General features: G+C 47.0%; 1 protein-coding gene across 1 annotated transcript in view; it reads left to right on the forward strand.

Moving 5' to 3' along the window:
• The window catches only part of LOC121156264 (mitochondrial intermediate peptidase), a 130,261-nt gene that overhangs the window by 46,956 nt on the left and 60,241 nt on the right, over positions 1-23,064 (forward strand). Inside the window, exons 12-16 of the mRNA XM_040979879.1 lie at positions 641-718; positions 2,416-2,620; positions 4,082-4,191; positions 15,749-15,823; positions 19,735-19,854. Of these exons, the coding sequence (XP_040835813.1) occupies positions 641-718; positions 2,416-2,620; positions 4,082-4,191; positions 15,749-15,823; positions 19,735-19,854 (588 nt within the window). The remainder of the gene's footprint in view (positions 1-640; positions 719-2,415; positions 2,621-4,081; positions 4,192-15,748; positions 15,824-19,734; positions 19,855-23,064) is intronic.

Genomic DNA, 23,064 nt, shown 5'->3' on the forward strand with positions numbered 1-23,064 from the left:
GGGACTTGAACCAGTCACTCCAGTAGGAGATGTGGGAATCCTAAACCCCATGCCAAGTGCCGCTGCTTACAGGTAATGCAAAGTACAAAACAGGGTACTTCTGTGATAGAAGCATCCAGTTCCGAAGACAAGTCGACAAGGAGACAAATAAGCAGCTGAGTTTCTCCTGTGAGCTCTGCCTCTTTCATAGGCCCCTTTCCAAGAGCACCTGATGATATTACCAATCATTCAACTGAAACTGGGAGCTGAGGTTTACTGTTTTTTTTTTTTTTTTTTGAGTTCAGGTGTCATAATGGGCATACATCATCATATTCTAAGCTTTGACAGAAAAATAATTTGGCTGCCAAGATTGTCCAGCCAGCACTTGTCCCCAGCTCCTTGGGTAGTCTGAAGAGTGTGTGAAGGGTCGTGGCTAGTAGGGCCACGGCAGAGGGTTGACAGCCAGAACAAGGGGCTCTCAAGGGAGGAATTCCCACATCGGGGTTGTTCAAGAAGAAACCAGAAAAATCTGTCTTGGTGTAAGAAGGAATTACAATGCTCACGCTCATGGCCGTGGGCGTTCGTAAGTGGGTCCCTGTGTTCTCCCGTGTGTGAGATTGCCAATGGCCCTTTTCACCACCACGTGATGTGTTTCTTCTAGGCTGTCGTTCATGAATCTGAAGGATTGCTGGGGTACATTTACTGCGACTTTTTTCAGCGAGATGACAAACCACACCAGGTGATCCTTCTTTTACAAACCTATCTCCTTAGAAGTGACGCGCACTAATTCATGTTAATGTGAACTTTAAAAAAAAAATAGTTCTGTAAATAAAGGCACTAATCACTAACTATGAAAATTTGGGATTAGGTTAGAACTGAAGCGTAAAGCTTATGAAAATACCCACATCAGTCTGGATCTGTCAGCTTCCGTCTGGTTCGGCACCCTCGTCCGTGGCAGCCGGAGCACTGAGCCCTCTGTTCACGTCACATCTTCTCATGTTCACCTCAGCCTTTTGAACGAGCTCCTAACATTCTGTGAGACTGAGACAGAGAAGTTGAGTCACTTTCCCAGGGTCCCGGAGTCACACAGCTGGGAGTACGGGAATTTGAACCCAAACGTTGTGTCTAGACCCCAGATCTTAACTCCTCTTCGTGATTGACAGTGATCCTAGTTTAAGATGCACAAGTCCAGATGGCATGCTTACTGACCGCTGCTTAGCTCCTCGTATGGAAGGTGGAAGGGTCACTTGCTGTCCCTTATCTGCATGCCAGCTGTGCCAGCTCACGTAACCACCTCATTTTGGAGAACTTGCAGGGCATGCTCCCAGTGACCAAAGGACCTCCCACCAGGCCCACCTCCCAGACACTATAATTGAACCAAGTCATCAGCTTTCATCCTTCAACCATTAACATTACTTTGTTAACCATTAATGTGAGATCTTGGAGTTTCAATGTCTGTAGGAGTTGGGAGGCCAAATCCTGGTCAAACTCTAGTACTTTACCGAATAGCTCCTTATGTGGAAGATGCGAAGTTCATTGCCTTTCCTCTAGCTGCTTGCCAGATTTCCAGCTTCAGCAGTCTCCTGCCACTCTCGGGGAAATGTCAGAAGTTCAGGTTGTAAGTCAGAACAGAAATAACAGGACCTTAGGTTTCATTGGAAAGTGACTCACAGTTTCCATAGCATGTTAATAGATGTATGCTCATGAAGGTGGGACGGCCCCTCTGGCACCTGACTAGGTAGTGCTCTGGGGGCTCATGGAGACCAGTCTCTTTCCAACGTGGTTTGGCTGGTGGCTGTCCAAAGTTGAAGCCGACTGACTGCAGGCCACCCTTCCTGGGACTGTGTGTTCCCTGCCTGCCTCTGCGGCGGCACCAAGAGCCTGCTGCCAGTGGCGGGCCTGCGGGAGGCAGTGAGCCCAGGCCAGTGTCTTTGGTGGGGGTACCAGATGTGGCTGAGAGGGTTTCCATCCTTCTGGAGACTGAAATACCTGTGTCATCAGAGGGTGGTTATGAATCCCAACGCAGTGCTCATTCCAGAGGTGGTTACTCCAGAGTCCTTGCTTCAGGACTGGTTGGTTAGCGCCATCGCTCCCACGTGATAGAGCAGCAGATGTGGGAGAAGACTCAGAGATCGTGGTCTGTCCCTTCCCGCCAGCGAAGGAATGAATCTGAGCTGTCTGTTGTTTTGTTTCCCAGCATGCAATATGGCATCAATTTAGTTCATGATTTTGGAGTCAGTTGATGAATTCCTTAGTCAGAGTTCAGTGTATTATTGATGATTTTTTAAAAATTGGAAATTTAACAGAATAAAAAAGTGATGGGAAGAAAATGTCTATGACTAAATATGTGAAGTAAGAATAGGATTAAGTTAGAGCTTGCAGTCTGACATGTTGGTATGATTTCATATTCCTTGGTGTGTCCTCCGATTGTCCCAGGATTGCCACTTTACAATCCGCGGAGGCAGGTTGAAGGAGGATGGCGAGTACCAGCTCCCGGTTGTGGTCCTGATGCTGAATCTCCCCCGCTCCACAAGGACTTCGCCAACGTTACTCACTCCCGGCATGATGGAGAACCTTTTCCACGAAATGGGCCATGCCATGCACTCCATGCTGGGCCGCACTCGTTACCAACACGTCACTGGTAAGCTGTGAAGAGGGCTTTTCTCTCATTAAAATCCCTTAAATACCTTGAGTGTCGTTTTTGCCTGCAGGAAAGAGGGCTTGTTATTTTTGAAAATCAGGTCATTTGATAATGTCCCTTGGTTCTGATTGCCTCGTCTCATCGTTGCCGTTGTCGGGCCACCTGATGCTGGGATGCTAGCTCTGGCCTGGCTGGCAGCTCTCACCATGCAGTCTTCTTGTCTGCCGTACATCGCGGCCTTTCTACATGGCGGAGTGTTTTATGACGGATTTAGGTTTGAGGTAGTGTGTGGACCTCCTTAGTCCCAGCACGGTGACTGAGTGAGTAAGTTAACCAATGTTGGCTCCTTGTATGCAAGATCAGATTGAAAGAGAAAAACAGGGTTGAAAAGCATGGTGGAGGGCTGGCGTCATAACCTAGTGGCTAATTCCTCCCAAAGGCAGATACACAGACAGAAAGATCTTTCATTTGTTGATTCACTCCCCAAGTGGCTGCAGCGGCCAGAGCAGAGCCGATCCTAAGCCAGAAGCTTCTTCCAGGTCTCCCAGTGGGTGCAGGGTCCCAAGGCTTTGGGCCGTCCTCCATGCTCTCCCAGGCCACAAGCAGGGAGCTGGATGGGAAGTGGAGCAGCCGGGACATGAACCAGCGCCCATGTGGGATCCCGATGCATGCAAGACCATGTAGTCCTTTTTGTTTTTCATATTCTTTCTCCATTTTTCTCTCATGTGCCTCACCCTGTGTGAAGTGACAGTTCTGCTTTGCTGGTATTGTTATGGTGATGTGTGCGGTGATGTCAGTGTTCCTCCTAGTTGTCTTAACTCCAGCCTTTCTGATCTGATGCGTAGTGTACATTAGCCCACCTGTCAGCATTTGGCATTGACTGACTTCACACACACACGCAAGCTTTGGTGCAAGGAGAAAAACGTTTGAAAAGGCTGTAGGCAGGCCACAAGAATTGCAAAGTGTCACCCAAATGACCAGGCGTTCATACAGGATCTGTTGCTTTAAGGGATTTCTGGTTTAAACTACTGCATTTTTTTTTTTTTTGGAATTGCTACACAAAGCAATAAGTGAATAAAATAAAGAACTTTTGAAACAAATGAAGGATAAAAGCATTTGGTAATGGAAACCAGTGAATTAAATACAAATGCTTTATGAATTGTAAGCATGTTTTAATCTGTGTTTCATGTGTAGCCAGCATGCACTGGTTTATAAGGTGCCATAGCAGCTGTGCAAATATTTTGTTTCACATTTGATATAAAGGAAAATGTATAGGATTATAGTAAATTTTCTGCAAATATATACTATAATTTTATAGAAGTAAAATATTGATTTAATGAATTAATGCTTATCATAGTACATCAAAAGTACAAATAAAAGTTTTAAAAGGGTGCTTATAAGGCAATATAAATGTGCTGATGCAATTCATAGCAACATTTATTCCCCCTTCTCGCATTTTAGGGACCAGGTGTCCCACGGATTTTGCTGAGGTTCCCTCTATTCTGATGGAGTACTTTGCCAATGATTATCGAGTGGTTAACCAATTTGCCAGACATTATCAGACTGGGCAGGTAAGAATGCTGGTAGTGCTGTAGTACCGTTGGGTTGCCATGTGTGGCCGTTTTACCTGCTAGATAATGCAGGTAGCTTTGTGCCTTTGCAGAAACCTGTCCGTTTCTTTCAGGACAAGATGCCTTGCTTGTCCTGTGCCTCCGTCTCACTTCTTCCTCCTCTTTTTCTCTCCTCTTCCTCTTCTCTGATTCCCCTTTTCCCCAGATTATAACATCATATTCCTTTTAAAGAAATCATATCCCTGTGTTATACGTGTGTATTTAGTCTAAATGAGTCTTCCTAGTGGTTGGTTTCTGTTACTAAGATGGCAAAAATCAAAGTATTTATAACCCATCAACCTGCAAAAAATTGTTGTGGCAATTTCACAACCTAGGCTGATAATGTAGAAACACGTATCCCTTCAAATAACAGCACAACCCGCCCAAGTCTGCTGCTTTGGGGGTTTGAGAAGGCTGAGGAATTTTCTAATTGCTCTGTATATGAAGGCAGCTGAAGTGGAGCCTGCGGGGAGCCCAGCTCAGTCAGTCTGGGGCCAGAGGAGTAGCTTCCGGGAGGCCTTGCTGGGTCATACATGGGTACTTCGCCAGCTTGCTCTCAGCTGTTCTTATCTATTTCATTACAAATGACGTATTGAGGACATATTCAGGACATAGAGGTCCTTCAGTCAGGAAATATCACAACTTTGTGTTATATATACCAGTCACTGTAATCCAGAGTAAAGAAATAGCTGATACTACGTAAGAGAGACTGCTTGAAGGGGACTGAGGGGAGCCCGACGTTTGGGCATTTGTCCCGAAGCGGGAGCCAGGACTGGCCTGGAGGTGTCCCCTGGCCCTGGGTGAGACTGAAGTTGGGGTTGGGGGAGGTAGGAATTGAAAGGGTCATGGCTGGAGGTCAGGGTAAGGTGCAGGAAGAGGATTGCAAATAGGAGTTGGGACTGGGTCCCAGTGGGTGCGGGATGTCTTTAAAGGTTTTCAGGTGGGCAAGTGACATCATCCCATTTTTATTTATGGAAAATAGCCGCTATGTGAGGGAGGAAGATGGATTGGATCAGAGGTGATTGAATGTGAGGAAAGGTGCCGTCAGTGAGCTAGCTGCCAAGGTGTCCTGAAGAAGCAGGACTGGCCACAGCACACAAGGAATGGTGATCCAGGGCTCAGCCGCCGTGTCCAGGCAGCAGCCCTGGTCCCTGAGCCAGGATCATCTGGGTGCGTCCTGGCCTTGGCCTGGCCTGCATGCACACTGCACGCATATACTTTTTATCCCAGCTCCTGTCGCAGCACTGCCTCTCGGACCTGGTGTGATTGTGCTGGAGGTTGTCTCTGTGGGTATATCTGTCCCGCCTCCTGCTGGCTGTTGGTGCTCACCCAGCTCTGCCCCTATCCATCTCTTCATGAGTCCTTGGCCACTGGCTCACCTGTATTCCACCTTTGGATTGTGGCCTTGCTTAGCCTGTAGCGAGCCCTGGGTGCAGACCCACAAAGGCTCACGTGGCCCGATGATGATGATATGATGATGATACTGGGCCCTGCCAGGCAGATGGCTGGGAGCAGCAGGGGCAGGAGGCACGTGAGGCTTAGCCAGAAGCTCCTTACGCTGCCTAGCTAACCAGGCTGAGGGACGGAGAGGAAACAGTGAAAGATGGATCCCTGTCTGGGCTCCGAGAGAGGTCCAGATCCAAGGAGGCAGAGGCCGTGTTCTTTACAGAAGTGTGGATGGGCCTCCATTGAGAAGAAATCTGAAACCAGAGAGTTCCTGCAGATCCGTGGGACTCAGTGGCAGAGGATGGTTGGAGCTCCGGGCTGTCTGGGAGCAGAGGGGATGGGAGAGGGCGTCTGAGGAAGCTGCATCACAAGCTTGTGGGTGCCAGGAGTGAGAGGGCGCTCCCTGGAAGGCTGAGTCATGCAGAGTCAACATTTTTTTCTTTGAAAGTTTCAGTCCTGGGCTGAGGTTCACCACAGGTACTAATGTGAATGTTTAGAATATGAACCATTCTACTTAAAGAGGCTGGGAAGAGGGCTTGAACCCTGCCTCCAAGGATGACCTGATGTCCACCCCCCAGGCTGGGAAGGGTCTCCCAGATCCTGTGTTTCTTGGAAATCTTTCAGTGAGAAGAACCATTTTGACCTGGGTAGTTGCAAGAAAAATGCAGCCACCCCCTCTCTCCCCATGCCCCCAGCCCCAATCGATTCCTAGATGAAGGAGATAGGGAGAAAGCAGCAAGCCGTTTTGAGTTAATTCAAGTCTCAGACTTGGAAGACTGTCCAGGGCCTCAAGGCACTCACAATTTCTAAAGAATTTTAAATGATTCCCTGAGCCTTTTGAGAATGGAAAGTGTGTCCCGAAGGCAGCAATGTAAATGCTTTGAGCTTCACAAAGGGCTTGCCTCTTCTTGTCACTAATTAAGACACCAAGTGGCTTGGGGTTTTCATTTTAAGGGGTAGGGAGTTAATTCCTTAAAATCCAAGCTTTTGAAAATAAGTGACACTGAAACCCCTAAGGAGAACTGTAAGGGTCATGTTTTTCTGCTGTGTTTCTTATCCTGCTGTATCTCAGAGAAGGATGAGTGTGTGCATAAATGTATTTAAACAACATGAGATATATGTTCCAGAAAGTTCTTAGAGTCCATGATAATCCATCAGTGATTTATTTACCCTCAGATATTTTGTCTGAACTAGTGCACGGCCTCTCCAGCACATTCCTTGTGGTGGAATAATTGAAAGTCTGCTTATCAGAATTGCAGGTGCCATGCAGTTAACAGGTGTGTGGTACCATGTACCTGAGGTTCTCATATGATATTCAACGTTGTCTTGACAAGCTATTGCATCAAAGTGCAAGTAGGATTCGTTGTGAGTTGATATTAAAGTCAGTAGCCCAAGTTTAGAGGGAGAATACGCGTGGTAGGAGGAGTCCCAGGGCCTGGACCAGCAGTCCAAGAGGCTTCCCCTCAGAGCCACCCATGCTTCGGCTGCATTGGCAGGGCCCAGAGGTCATTGTCCTTCTCTGTGCCTGTAGGTTTCTCCCTTTAGTCCTTGCCAGTTACTCTGAGCAAAGAATGCTTTGTGAATGGCCCCAACTTCTGGATGCATCTGGAAGCATCCTCTCTAAACCTTTCTGTAATACGGCATGGCTTTTTCCCCTCGTGTTTCGATCATCCTGAAACTAGGACCCCTGTTAACTCACCCCTCTAGGTTGAATGGCATTGTGTGTCCTCGGCAACATCTGTTAGAAGTCGCAGGTGTTCTTTGCAGTTACTGGAACCTTGGATTCAAGGCAAGACAGCCTTAGGCTCTCACCCAAGCACCGCACTGTGAGGGACCCATCTGTGAACACTGCTGATGGAGGCTGGTCCATCCCTGATTCTCTCAGCATTTGCAGATCCAAGAACCTCTCTCTGTCCCCCGGGATGTAGAGCTCCTAAACAAAGCCCAGGGCTCAAATTACTTAAGTTCTGTTTCCAAAGAAACATACAGACTTGTGATAAATCTTTGCCTGTCATTCTTTTTCAGGATCTATGAATAAGAATTGAAAGCAAAAATTAAAGTACAACTAGAACTAGATTAGCTTTGGCAAGTTTAAGTTGTTTTGGAGCTTTTCTTATTTTAGGCCTTATTGCTTTTTGATTCAACCTAGACAACAGCATTGGACCAGGAGTTGGACAGACATGACCTTGGCCCTGTGACCATGGACAGGTGATCTTAGACCAGTCCCTGAGCTCGTCTGGTCATTCATGTAAAAACAATTAAGGCTTTAAAAGTTTACAAAGTACTGGCCTCTAAAAATGAATCAATTGCATGTAATAATGTCTGCAAACTGTAAAACGTGGTGTTGTTGAATTATCTTTAGAAAAGCTGGAAGTTAGATCTTTATCATCTGGGAGATTGTCTAGGGTTGAGCACTGCAATGCCCAGACCCAAGAAGTCTCTACGAGCCACTGGTGGGTCTGTAAGCATAGGTAAACAGTTTAAAAATTGTTTATCTCAGGTCATCTCAGGTTAAGTAAATGAGAAATAACCACCTTTTCTTTGTAGATGAGGCCTGAGATTTTTGTCTCCTCAGGCCGTGGAGCATGTTTTTTTTTTTTTATTGATGATATGCCACCTGGATTACAAAAACAGGCCTGCTGAAACCTGCTGTGATCCAGTTGTTTTTCAGTCCTAGACACGCCTGAAGGTTTAGTGTTGTCCTGTCACCCACAGCTCAGGGTGGGACAGGAGTGGACTGGGCATGGAAGCTGCTGACTTGGAGCCTGGGCAGCTTTGGAACTTGGCTTGGAGCATGGCCTCTGAAGTGTTTTCTTGTTTGGGTTGACCACGCCTCAGTAAGCTTTACAACCGACCCAGTGTGTTCTCGGGAGAGCTATGATAGGGATTGAATTATTACCCTAACATGGATTTGTACCAGAGCGTGTCTTACCTTCTAATATTTATGCAGCCTCTACCATAATAAATTTAAGAATGATCATTAATAAACAAAGTATCTTATCTCAGTGACTTGGCTCTTTGAGAATCTGATGGCAGACTTTTAACATGATTTATTTAAATTAGACCAGTGAGACTGCGAAATGATAGAAGATGTCTGGTAGGTTGATAAAGTTACGTGCTTATAAGTTAGGCTCCTAGCAGAGCAGTCAGAGAATACAGATGACACCAAGTTGGCTACAGCTTTTATGTTCTTGACATTATTTCTAACTATTCCAAACACATTGAGTTGTCTTAGGAAAGCTGTTGATATTTCTGTCCGTAGGTGGGTTCTCGTGTGTGGTACTGACAGCAGCTTCCTGTGTGTGGTAAGGCGGAGCCAAACAGTTGAGGACTCTAGCCTGGTGTTTGGCTCAGTGAGTTAGGGAGCGGACAGAGCGATCCCTGGTCCAAGCCAGAAGACTTTGTAAGAAGGAAGTGGTGCTATTACCTGCCACTTCAGGCAGCAGTCCTGGCTAGAAGTTGTCAGGTGCACTTGCAAGATTGGCCCATCTGAGCTATCACAACATTTAAATCACATGTGTCACATGCAAGGTGTTGAATGTCTTCCATTCTAGTACAGTTCATTCATAAGTTAATTAAATGTCATCTCAGTTCGTTAACTCTGTTAAAGGGTATCATGGAAAAGGTGCATAATTTATATGAACTAATAGGAAGGAGAGGTGAAAACTACAAGACACAATCAAGTGGGGATGCAAGAAACAAAGCTACAACATTGATATGAAGAATTGCTTAGGGCCCCGCACGATAGCTTAGTGGTTAAAGTCCTCGCCTTGAACATGCTGGCATCCCATATGGGTGCCGGTTCTAATCCTGGCGACCCTGCTTCCCATCCAGCTCCCTGCCTGTGGCCTGGGAAAGCAGTCAAGGATGGCTCAAAACCTTGGGACCCTGCACCCGCGTGGGAGACCTGAAAGAAGCTCCTGTTCAGAATGGCTCAGCTCCAGCCGTTTACGGCTGCTTGGAGAGTGAACCATTGCAAGGAAGATCTTCCTCTCTGTCTTTCTTCCTCTCTGTATATCTGCCTTTCTAATAAAAATAAATACATCTTAAAAAAAAGAATTGCCTAGAGAAGCTCATCAGTGTGAGGAAGGGATCAGCTAACAAAGGCAGCGCCGTAGAAACGATACAAACTGAAGCACAAGGAGAGGAGATGTATCAGGGCAAGAATACAAGACAGAGTCTGCTGAAGGGACAGTGTCAGACAGCGCAGCAGGCATGCAACGACAGTGTCAGACAGTGCAGCATGCATGCATGCAGCGACAGTGTCAGCACAGCATGCATTCAGCGACAGTATCAGACAGTGCAGCATGCATGCAGTGACAGTGTCAGCGCAGCATGCATACAGCGACAGTGTCAGACAGCGCAGCATGCATGCAGCGACAGTGTCAGCGCAGCAGGCATGCAGCGACAGTGTCAGGCAGCGCAGTGTGCATGCAACGACAGTGTCAGCGCAGCGTGCATGCAGCGACAGTGTCAGCGCAGCATGTATGCATGCAATGACAGTGTCAGACAGCGCAGCATGCATGCAGCGAGCACGGGAATGGAGAAGAGAAACTGGGTGGAAGAAGCATTTTAAGGGATCATAGCTGATAATTTGGCCAAACAGGAGATCCAAGATGTTAGTCCCATGTAGGATAAACGTAGATACACAGAGCAGTCATATTGCTGGAAACCTCAGAGAGAACCTTGAAGGCAACCAGAGGGAGAAAAGGCATATTACCTAGGGGGGTAGGAAGGACAGTGGGACTTCTCTCATTGTGGACTATGCAAATCTGAGCTATGGAAGCCATACCATGAGTTGAATTTGGTCACAACATCAGAAGGGAAGATTCTCTCGTCAATACCAGTGTTTTCCAAACAGGAAACACAAGTTGCAGAAGAAGAACCCAACTATTGTTCAATAACCAGTTAAGAGTGAGAGAAAATTCCCTCCAAAAGTGAGTTCATGACCAAGTTTTGTGGAAGACACGTTAATTGTCTCTGTTCTTTTCTTAAGAGCCTTAAGTTTAGGAAAAGTATGTTTAAAAGCTGCGTAATTTAAGGAGGCACATATGTTTAGTTACAAGACATCTGATATTTTATAGATGACTGAAAATACAGACAAGAAAGCTTGGAAAGTATATTCTTTATTTGGAACTTAAAAAGTTGTAAATTCAGAACTTGGTGATACAGAGAGATAACTGGTTAGCTGTGAATCCTGTCTCCTAAGAAATTATAAACTCAAACCACTTTTACACAATGTGAAAATCGAACAGTAAAATAGAAATAAAGTTTTTAATGTCGCTGATGATGGCATTATGTAGAACAGTGGTATAGTAAATAATGGCTAGCTGCCATTAGTTCAGCATCTGTTCCGGTCGACCTTGACATTGTTTTTCAGATGTATAATCTTGTTTGAGAAGAATCAACTTTTTACATATGAGGAAAATGTGGTTCGGAGTTTAGTAAATTGCTCAGTACCATGCCACCAAGCTGGGTCGAGGCCTGAACGTATAGGAACCTAGCTTTGTCTCACCATGAGCCTGTGCGTTTTCCTTTATGACACAGCCCAGCACAGTGGCTGGTGGGAGTTGCAGGTTCAGGCGCACATTGGTGTTAAGGCAGGCTGTGCTCTTGTCCTGTCATGGGTGTGGGAAGAACAGGTGCTGGGGTGCTGGGCAGTTCTGCATTCGTAGGATGACACGAAGCAGCCATTTCTGTGGCAGATGCTGGAGACAGCCCCAAAGGGCCCCCCAGTCCTGGCATTTCCTTCACAGCCATTCTTTACTATACTTAGTATAAACTTTATTTATACTTTATAGAATTCTTAATATGCTGTTAGGATCCTTTACAGTCTTTAGTAAGTACGGCCATGTCCAGATCCTAACAAGAACTGAAGATCATACGTCACTGTTGGAATAGCAAGTTCACAGATGAGTGGAAGGGAATATTTCCTGCCTTGGAAATTATGGATTCCAAAGTAGTAGAGTCTGGCCAGGCCTGCAGCTGATTACATGGTTTATGATTATGTGGCCATATTATTTCTAATGCTGTAAACTTTGGTGCATTTCATGTCGGTGCAATGAAAGTGACAGTAATACTATTCCGAGATCTGGTGTCTTGCATGTGGTTTTCATTTATATACTTATACGTACTTCCTTGGTTAGAAGTAATTGTAGATCTACAAAAAGTCATCAAAAAAAAAAAAAAAAGGAAGAAAAAGAAAAAAACTCACTGCCCAGAGGCCCCCTGTCTCCTGTGCAAGGTTTGCTCTAGTGGGGTAGTAGTGTGGGTGTGTCTGTGTGGTGGTGTTTTCTGTGCCTGTAGTGTGTGTGTGTGTGTGTGTGTGTGTGTGTGTTTCTGTGTGGTGGTTTCTGTGTCTGTATTGTGGGTGTTCTCTCAGTACTTCTTGCTAAACTGTGTTCAGTTGTCTCAGACTCCCTGAGTTTGTCCTGAGATGCTTGCCATCCTTCCAGAGCCTGTGCCTTTAAGACCCTAGCCCCTGAGCAGTGAGCCACTTCAAAGGGGGGAGGTCTATGAGGTTTGGCTGTGGGACCTGGCACTGGGCATTCACACTCACCGCAGACAGAGCAGAGCTGATGCTTCAGTGCTGCCTGAACCCAGCTGTGGCCTGCTGGGCTCGCCTGGCCCTCTCCCTCTGCCTCAACACTCCTGCCTTCCATGGGCCTTTCTACTCCTGCCTTCCGTCACCCACACTGAGCCCTCCTTCCATCTTGATTGGTCTGCAGTGGGGCAGGCAGCAGGACCCCGTCAAAGCAGCCCCCAGGGTGGGCTGCTGTTACTGCATGGCGGGAGGCTCTCCCTTGACGCTGTCCCTCTCCACAGCCTGCCCTCTGGCCTCTCCTCCCCCTGCACTTCTGTGAAGCCATCCTGTGCCTGTGGCGCATGCGGCTTCCTCTCCCACCTTCTCAGAATCCATTGCTGGTCCTGCTTGTGTCTGCTGCTCATCATAAACCTGCCGGAGCGCTTCCTAACCTTAGACATGCGCAGATCCCCTCCACATCCCCACCCAGGCTCCTTAGTCACACTTCACAGAGTTCAGAGGGCGCTGGACTCCCGTCTGTCCCTCTCCCACTTCTCCCCAGGCTGCTTGCTTAGGGATGCTAAGGATGGACCTCTTAACTGGGACTTGCTAATCCACTCCTCCCTGTGCTGCAGCCTGAGAGATCCTAGTGGAGCCCGGAGCTGACCCCATGACTTCTTAAAACTCCCTGGTGGCTTTCAATCCAGGAGGACTTGCAGGAGTATGTGGTGGGCTCTGGTGGGCTCTGGCAGGCTCTGGCGGGCTCTGGTGGGCTCTGGTGGGCTCTGGTGGGCCTGGCGGGCTCTGGTGGGCCTGGCAGGCTTTGGCGGGCTCTGGCGGGCTCTGGTGGGCTCTGGCGGGCTCTGGCGGGCTCTTGTGGGCCTGGCGGGCTCGGTGGGCTCTGGCGGACTCTGGTGGGCTCTGGCGGGCTCTGGCGGACTTTGGTGGGCTCTGATGAGCTCTGGCGGGCTTTGGTAGGCCTGGCGGGCTCTGGTGGGCCTGGCGGGCTCGGCGGCAGGCTCTGGCGAGCTCTGGTGGGCTCTGGCGGGCTCTGGCGGGCTCTTGTGGGCCTGGCAGGCTTTGGCAGGCTCTGGCGGGCTCTGGTGGGCCTGGCGGGCTCTGGCGGACTCTGGTGGGCCTGGCAGGCTCGGCAGGCTCTAGCGAGCTCTGGTGGGCTCTGGCGGGCTCTGGCGGGCTCTGGTGGGCTCTGGCAGGCTTCTGCAGCAGGCCTGGATTTGTCCTGGAGCTGCGGGGGGTGGGGAGGGGAGAGGGTTGTGCTCGCTCCCTCCCATCCCTCCCCAGCAGGTGTGCCTAACACCTGTCCTGTTGGGGATCTCACTCTGCCCAGTGTCATTGGAGCCTCTCAGGGTGGCAGCTGTGCTTGGCCCTGTGCTGTTCTGTAGCACTCACTGCCTGTTCAGAGAGGTCCTCAGGCAGTGCTTGTGGGCCCACTGCCTCTGCTTGTTTGCCATTTGTGTTCCCTAACTGGGTTGCATATGGGGCTGGCTCACGGTTACCTCCAAGTGTGCATGTGTAGTAAATAAGAACATGTGATCGTCCCCCGTATACTTTTTTGTGTGTGTGTGAAAGTAAAACTTTGTGAAGCAGGAAGCACCCACTGAGAGCAGATTCCTGAATGTGTTCTGGGCAGATGCGAGTTAGCTGAATCTTAAAGTTTAAAATCCCATTTGAGAGGCCAGGTGTGGTGATCTGGTGGCTAGAGTCCTCTCCTTGCATGCTCCAGGATCCCATATGGGTGCCAGTTCTAATCTCGACTGTTCCACTTCCATCCAGCTCCTGGAGTGGGCTCCTGGCTCCTGGCTTCAGATTGGCTCAGCTCTGGCCATTGTGGCCACTTGGGGAGTGACCCAGTAGACGGAAGATCTTTCTGTCTGTTTCTCGATCTCTCTGTATATCTGCCTTTCCAATAAAAATAATAAAATCTTTTTTAAAAATCCTGTTGGAGGAGGCTTTCCTTCCATGCAGGATGCTTGCCTCCGGTATCAGAAGGCTCCGGGTCCCTGCCCTGCAGCAGAGCTGTCAGCGACTGCTTCCTTCCACTTGTGCCTTGTCCCTGAGACCCCTCGCTGGCCGCTCTGCTCTTAAAGCTGAGTGGAGCGAGAGGAGAAGAGGCTGGAGCTTTGTCGCCTGAGCGTGCATCATGTCCTCCTGCAGCCTTTCCAGAAGCTGTTTCCTTGCAGTGATGCTGGTGCTATCCATCCATTCCTTCAGCAAACCTGCACGGAGTCTGCTGGACCCTGGTGCAGAGAGTGTAACTGAGGCAGTTTCAAAACATTTATGGAAAATACGTATTACCAAAAAGCACATGGATTTCTTTTTGCTTTTAACACCAAAATGAGTTTATATTTTGATTCCCTGTTTCTGCCATATTTGATTGCCTTTTCCTGCCTTGTGTGGTAGCAGCTGTGCCCCTCTCCGGCTCAACACTGCCCTGTCAGTTCACCTCTGCAGCCCACCTCGGGTTGCCTGCTGCCAGCCTTTCACAATCTGCTTCTCCTTAGAGGAGCTGTTAATTTAATTTAGATTATGAACAGCTGTAGATCTCCTCAATGTGCATCAGTATTAATTATTTTAAAGTAGAGCAAGATTGAGCAAATTTCATCTTCTGCTGCATTGTTAGATTATTTCTAAGAGGATTTGTATGTTCCAGGGTTAAGCCTCGTTAGTCTCACAGAGAACATCTTAAATCCAAAAGGGACGTTCTGTTGGTAGACACACTATATGATTCTTTCAGGTTGAACTCATGATCTCATGTTTATTTATCTGGCTGTCGGTTCAGCAGTAATGCTTGCTGGCACCATGAATTGCAGGGTGATTTTTTTTTAAAGATTTATTTTTATGCTTTTTTTTTATTGGAAAGGCAGATATACAGAGAGGAGAGACAGAGAGGAAGATCTTCTGTCCAATGATTCACTCCCCAAGTGAGCGCAATGGCCGATGCTGTGCCGATCTGAAGCCAGGAGCCTCTTCCGGGTCTCCCATGCGGGTACAGGGTCCCAAAGCTTTGGGCTGTTCTCGACTGCTTTCCCGGGCCACAGGCAGGGAGCTGGAAGGGAAGTGGGGCTGCTGGGATTAGAACCAGTGCCCATATGGGATCCCGGGCGTGCAAGGCGAGGATCTTAACCACTTGTGCCACCGCGCCGGGCCCACAGGGTGATGTTCTAATCTCGAAGTTGCAATGTCAGTTACCACATGTACTTGAACAAGTACTCATTCGTAAGAAGTACTCTCTTTGATGTTTGAAATTGATTTTTAAGATCAGTGTCAATATCTTAATTTCCTGTAATCCTAGTTTTGTGTGTGTGTGGGGGAGGGGGCGTGCACAAACCCTTATTATAAGTACTTTTTAAAAGATTTGAACTAAAATATGAGTTCAAAAATCATTTCAAAAGTGTAAGGAAGCCCTGTTGCCTATTTCTTTCTTCTGATGTTGGTAGCACGTGCTGAGATCCTGACTCGCGTAAGGCTGCACAGTGCAACAACTTGCTAAGCAGTTTACTCACACGCATGCTCCTTTGTTTTGTCTAGCCTCTGCCAAAAAATATGGTGTCTCGTCTCTGTGAATCCAAGAAGGTTTGTGCTGCGGCTGATATGCAACTCCAGGTGCGTATGTAACCTTTCTTTAGAGGCATTATCCCCAGATAAATACATCACTTTAAGTCCTTGCCAAGGCTGCACATTTATTATAATAATTATGCTTCTGAAACATCTTTCATCTGAGTTCAAAGAACTTGGCCAAAATTGACTCATTCAGTCCTCTCAGTGTCCATGTGAAGTCAATGTCAAAATAAGGTTATTTCCCATTCCATGTTGGGGAAAATCAAAGCTGAGAAAGGTCCTATGACTTCTGCATCACCCATTTCAGCCCCCGAGGTAGAACTTAAGCCTTAATTATAGGTGTTTTTATACATATTGTATTTATTCTGTAAATTTGTGGGTTTAGATGTTAAGTTTAAATGTTAATTGCCACCGGTTTCAGATTGCATTCGAAACCAATTTCCTAGATTTCAGATGAAGACTAGCAAAATTACCTGAAGCATGTGGATTCCAGGTCTGTGGGACACCGCAGACCTCGCTGCCTGTGAGCAGTGAGACTCTGAAATTCCCAGTCTTCATCAGATGCTGGAAGCTCTCAGCTCTCACCTGGGCCAGTCTTTATTTTGTAACAGTTTGCTTTGTAACCTGTTTGGGAGTGCAGCCAGTGTTTCACAGCTTTTGTATTTGTAAAATTCAGTCCCTAGAAGGGAAGAAATGAGCTTCCTGCGATACCATAAACAGCATATTTCAAAGAAGAAAACTCATCACATAGACAAAACCCTGACTTTATGTTGGATTTACATCATTCAGTATCTCTGTGTATCAGTATACTTAAAAAGGGATTTCAGAATTATTTATAAAACTTTCAATTAGTTAATGAGATTCCTTTGCTGTGCCAGCATCTGCAGTAGAAGTCCTGGCTCTTCTGAGTCTGGACTGTGGCTTTCGTCACGGACAGTTTCAGTAATTTTTCTCTCAAAATGGAAGGCCAGTCTTTCCTTCCTTTCATCACCCAACAATAATAGCTCTCAGAGAGACAGATATTTCTAGCCACTGATTTTCAAGTTAGTTTTTGTCCAGTAGCACCATGTTAAGGTCAAAAGGAAGTGAATTGTTTCCATTTTTTAGTATAAATCATATATTTTTTTAAAATTGTGATTTTTTTATTTTAAGGTGTGGCTGCTTCACATAGCCTTTCTTTTTTTAAGATTTATTTATTTATTTATTTTTGGGAAGTCAGATAATAGAGGGGGAGAGACAGAGGAAGATCTTCCATCTGATGATTCACTCCCCAAGGAGCCGCAAAGGCTGGAGCTGAGCTGACCCGAAGCCAGGAGCCAGGATCCTCTTCCAGGTCTCCCACGCGGGTGTCATCCTCAACTGCTTTCCCAGGCCACAAGCAGGGAGCTGGATGGGAAATGGGGCCACAGGGAATAGAACCAGTGCCCATATGGGATCTCAGCACATGGAAGATGAGGACTTTAGCCACTAGGCTATCGTGCTGGGTACTTGACATAGCCTTTAAGATGCCACTTGAAGGTACCAGTTGGGTACCATCAGCTGCCAGATGATCCCTGTAGAATATGGCCCGAGTCCTTGGGCACCTGCACCATGTGGGAGACCTAGAAGCAGCCCCGACTTGGGACCAGCCCGGCTCCAGGTATTGGAGCCATTTGGGGAGTGAACCAGTGGACAGATCTTTCTCTGTCTTTCCTCTCTCTCTCCCCCTATCCCTCTCTCTCTCTTTTCCTTCCTCCCTCTCCCTGTTTTTCAAATAAAGAAATCTTTTTTGGGGAAAAAAAGAGATAGATGCCATTTGAGGTGCCATGATCTCACGTCAGGGTTCTGGGTTCGAGTCCTGCAGCACTCCTAGTTCCGGCTTCCTGTCTGTGTCTGCCCTGGTAGGAAGCAGGTGACCTGGATAGAGTTCCACGCTTCTGGCTTGCACCCGGAAATGACCCAGTGGCCAGGATATCTTCATCTTGGCTCAGCTCTTTGTCTTTCAAATAAAGTAAACAAGTAAATAAAAAATTTTGAAGGCTTAAAAAATTATACCTCCTTTAAAAATGAAAACTGGGAGCCTTTAAATAAAATTGTGGACTGTTTTGGCAGTGTGCTTCTTGTTTTTTCTGTGGCCACTAGATTCTTCGTTCTGGTGACCCACTGCTCTCTGTGGGCGGTAGGCCCATGCCTTTGGAAGTATTTGACTTAGCAGCAAATAAACATGAGATAAGTTTCCATTTAATTGGCATTGCTCTGTTTGTATGATTCAAAAATTGTCATATAAATGAAGAATTGGGACTGTTGAATACTGATTTATCAGAAGGAGGCCACAATAAAGAAAGAAAAGAAAAGAAGAGAAAAAGAGAAAAGAAAAGAGGAAAGGCCCTTAGTTCAGGTCTGAATGGACAGATCTTAATTCTTAGAGCAGAGTCCCCACCTCGATGCAGAGTGTGGATTCTCTGATCTGCATTGTTCCTCATTATAGAACATAGGATTGGAAGAGCTGTGTTTACCTGCGTGTTTAGATAGCCACTTAGGGGAAAGCAATATTTATATTTAGAAAATGTCTGTTTTCCTAGGGGAGGTTTAAACTTGAATTTATAATTTAGAACCATAATTCTGTATCTAGACAAAGCCAGAAGCTAGAGGTCATTTACGTTCTTTTCCTTTCATCCTGACTAATCCCTTCTCCTTTCAAGTTCACAGCTGCACATTCTCCACAAATTCCTTTGCTGGGTGCAGAGACAGATAGCAGGGGCATAACTGCCTGTCAGAATTTTTCCTTCAAAGCAAACATTTTTTTCCTTTCTTGCATCAGGTAAACTCCAAACAATATTAACATTCATGCCGGGGGTTGCAGTGGAAAAGCACTTTCTCTTTACCTTAGATTTTCGTATCAGAATTCAGCTTTTAGCACTTTGTCAACAGGAGATGTCACATTCAGGTTGCCCTTAGGGCTTTGTTCTGTGATGCTGCGCTGGCCTGCATCCCCTGGTCACAGAGGGCGGATCCTGCTCTCCAGGTCACCAGCTGAGCCAGACTGGCCCCCCGCCAGCAGCTGCTCTCCTTGGCCCTCACTGGCTGCAGGCACGGCTGGCTCCAGCCAGCGCTGCACACGTGCCAACAGCTGCTGCGGAAAGCTTTGTAGCATCTGCACTCGTCAGTTAGTAGACTCTTCTTCGCTCTATCTATCTCATATCCTTTCTTCCCCAGAGTTTTGGCCATTTTGTTTCTCTCATTTAAGATGTTAGAATTCCAGGAAAAAAACCAAACAATTTTTTACATTAGTGGGCAAGAATAAGTCACAAATTAAGACTCCTTTTTTTTTTTTTTTGGTATTTCTTAGCTACATATGTGTTGACTGAATTCAGATTCATGGTCACTCATTTGGTACATTATGCATTAATTTAACATTATAGCTAAGAGTCAAACATCTTTTTAAAAGCTTTTAGAATTTATTTTAATTGTGTATAAAAGGCAGAGAGAGATCTTCCATCCACTTGCTCACTCCGCACATGCCAGCCACTACCAGTGCCGGGCCAGGCGAAAGCCAGGAAGCTGGCAGTCGGTCCAGGTCTGCCACGTTGGTGGCTCAGACCCAAGTACTTGAGACATCGCTGTTTGCTGCCAGGCTGCTCATTGGCAGGAAACCAGAATCAGACACAGTGCTGATGGTAGAACCCGGGCATTGCAGTGAAGTCCGCAGGCATTTCCAGGGATATCCTAACTGCTATGGTAAATGCCCACTTCTCAAAACTCTTTAATATCCTTAAGCATCAAAATGCTGAGTGGACTGCTTTCCATATTAACATGGTCTTAGGTGCACAAAATACGCCTGAATCCAGCCACATTTCTATTTGTGTTTTCAGTGTTGGTTTATAATTATCCTGGCGTGCTGATGGCTCCTTTGGTTGGTCCCATCTGAGCCACGAAGAGGAGCTCCTAAGACTAAAGCGATGTTTCTGTCTGTCCAGGTCTTCTATGCCATGCTGGATCAGATCTACCATGGGAGGCATCCCCTGAGGAAGTCAACCACAGACATTCTCAAGGAAACACAAGAGAAATTTTATGGACTACCCTATGTGCCAAATACTGTGAGTCCAGCACTGTGATTCTGTTGTGTTGAGTTAGTGCTGAGTGGAGTTCTGAGTGGTCATCTTGCCCTTGGCAGACTTGACATGCCCACCCATGATGCAGCCATTCCTTCATTGCTCAGACTGAGTTCGAGTCCCAGCTCTGCCTTTGCCTGTAGCTTGCTATGGTTATGCATCTCAGGAGACAGTCGGTGTTGTCTCACGGATGTGGGGTCCTTGCCACCCTTAGGGTGGTGCCATGGGAGCTCAGCCTGGCACGGCCCTGGCTGCCGTGAGCATTTGGCTCAGTCTGACTGTCTCACTCTCCCCCTCCTTGATGGCTAGGGTTTCTCAGGATCCTCTTCCACATCTCCCACCCTGCTGCAGGGTCCCAAGGCTTTCAGCCATCCTTGACTGCTTTCCCAGGCCATAAGCTGGATGAGAAGTGGGGCCGCTGGAACATGAACTGGTGTCCATATGGGATCCTGGCATATGTAAGGTGGGACGTTAGCCACCAAGCTACTGCACTGGGCCCATAAGATAATTTTTTTAAATGAAAAGGGGAAAGAGGTGTTTCTAGCTCTCAGTTCATATATATATTTTACTTTGGTATTTGTTTATTTGAGAGTGAGAACTACAGAGAGATAAGAGACAGAGAAATCTTCCATCTCCTGATTCACTGTCCACATGGCTGCCAGAGCTGGACCAGGCTGGCACCAGGATCAGGAGCTTCATTCTGTCTCCCGTGAGGATGGCAGGGACCCAAGTACTTGGATCATCCCCCACAGTGTTCCTAGCACCTTTTGAGGGAGCTGGCTCAGTCCTGGGTCGCCGGTGACTCAGGCAGTAGCTTCACGTGCTGGGCCAGGAGCCTGGCCCACAGGTCAGTTTTTGTCTGTGTTGGCTTCATCCTCAGGCAGACTCCTCACGGTGTGGTGGCTCCCAGGGGGCCTGGATTCATGTCCTGCAGCTTGGACTAATACAAGAGAGCCTACCTGGGAGTGCTTCTTGAACTCCGAAAAGGAAGAATCCATGTCAGGTGGTTTTATTTGTTACAGGACTGGATCCCAGAATATGTTGTGCTAAGAAATTACCCACTAAAATCGTACGTTGTCACTGACGCTTCAGATCCTGACACGCAAACACATCCAGGAATAGTTCACATTGACCTGACTTATCTCCAGAATAATCCTTGTTTTTTGATTGTTTTGGAAGTTTACCCACCTGCTTTGGATGGAGAATATTTTGACTTTGCTTCGAAAGTGTTGTTCACGCTGCGCACGGCTAGCTGCTGGTGATCTGAGTTAGCAGGCATTTGCACTGTTGGGAGTCGTCTCTGTTCCTCCGTGGAAGGAATAATCACTCCATGACTTTTACTGACTTTTGCCGCTTTACAAACATTGCCTGACTCACATGCTTTGGGGCTCGTATATTTTTTTTTTATTGATTTTGTAGTCATCCTTTTATATAGCTTTAAAAATGGATGTTATTTTCACTCCATGCCAGTACAATAAGACCAGTAAGGAATCAAGTCACAGGAAGACCACAGTTAGGAGGAGCCAGCATGCTCTCCGAAGTTGAGAAACTTCAAATTGATTGAGCTTTTGCCCCAGATTTTTTTTTTGTCTGAAGTCTTACGATGAGATAGCTATCTCTTTCTAAAACATGATTTTAAGCTTTTACCATCCAAATTCCTTCTACAATGGGACTTCAATGAAGTTTGTGTAGAAGAAGGTGTTTGGCCCAGCAGGTAAGGTGCCAGTTTAGCACGTGTGTCGGACGCCGCAGACCCCAGCCACCTGCTTTGTGGACACGTTGAGGCTGTAATGATGGCTCAGCCAGCTGAATTGCTGCCACTCAACTAGTTGAGTTGAGTTCTAGTTAGACTTTCTAGCTCCTGGCTTTGGCCCCTGGATAGCTGTGCGCATTTAGGAAATGAACCAAGAAGAAGAAGCTCTTTTTTTTCTGTCTTTCTGTAGCTGTCTTGCTTTGTCTGTAAGTTACCCAATAAAAGTTCATCGAAATTAGACTTTATCTTTTAAATTCCACTTGTCCGTAAGCTTTTAAAAGTCCCTTGTGTATGTAATATACAAAGATGAAGTGATAGTGGCAGCCAAATTCTGAATTTCCAGCCATGAATCATTTTTAATTTAAAAAAAGGGATGATAAGCCCACCAGCCTTGTACTAGATTATTTTGAGAAAATATAAATATTTATTGTTGCCCTGATCAGCTTACTTAATAATACATTGCACAGAATTTATCCCTTTCTTTAAATAATGTGTGACTGCATTTGTACTTTTGTAAGTTTTATTTACATTATTCGAAAGGCCAAGTGACAGAGAGATTGTATCTGCCATCTCTTGGTCCAGTCTTCCAATGCCTGCAGCATCCCAGGCTGGCCCAGGCCACAGCCAGGAACTCGAGATTCCATCTGGGTCCTCCACATGGGTGGCAGGGACCCCAGTACTGGTCTGTCTTCTGTTGCCTACCGTAGAGCGCAGTAGCAGAAGTCACTCCCTTGGGATGAGTGTCCCAAAGGGTGCCTGGCCTGTATATTTTGATCATCAGAGACAGTATTTTCATGTTATTAATGTGCGTGTGTTTGTGTAGTATTTTGGGGTGATGTGCGATGACCGTGTATAAAGCAGGATCCTTGCCCTCTCCAGAGCCTTGTTAAGACCGGGCTGTTTTTCAGACGTGTGCAAGACTCATTTACCCCGTGTCTGTCCTGTCAAACGCTGCCTCAGCCCGACAAATCGCTGTGAGAGTTGAACAGATAGACTGAACCGAAAAGCTCAGAACCCGAGAAACACTGCTGCACAGAGCAGCTGATGGGAGATCTGGGGACCTGAGAGTTTTCAATCCGCAGAGGAGGCTGCTCCCCTGAAGCATTGAAGAGGAAAAGAGGTGCCTGTGAGATTCAACGGCTCCTGTATCCTTCCTCACCATTGCCGATGGGGGCCTTCACCTGTATGTCTTGCCTAAGCAAGTGTGCATGGAGGCGGAGTGCTCCCTGAGCGGAGCACCAGCTGGACAATGAGGCCCTAAGCCGGCCCTAAGCCGGCGAAGGCTGGGCAGCGTGCAAGAGAGGCTCAGGATGGCTGCCGGGACCGAGCTGGGTGTTTACGTACCGGGATCATGTGTGGGCTAGGAACAGCTTATACTGAAACGGGGTGCTGACTGCTGTGAGTCTACTTTGGTGTAATGGGGATATCCACGTGATGATGGA

Source organism: Ochotona curzoniae, unplaced genomic scaffold (assembly GCF_017591425.1).
Source record: "Ochotona curzoniae isolate NIBS_2020 unplaced genomic scaffold, NIBS_Ocur_1.0 contig_3332, whole genome shotgun sequence".
NCBI classification, from domain to species: Eukaryota; Metazoa; Chordata; class Mammalia; order Lagomorpha; family Ochotonidae; genus Ochotona; species Ochotona curzoniae.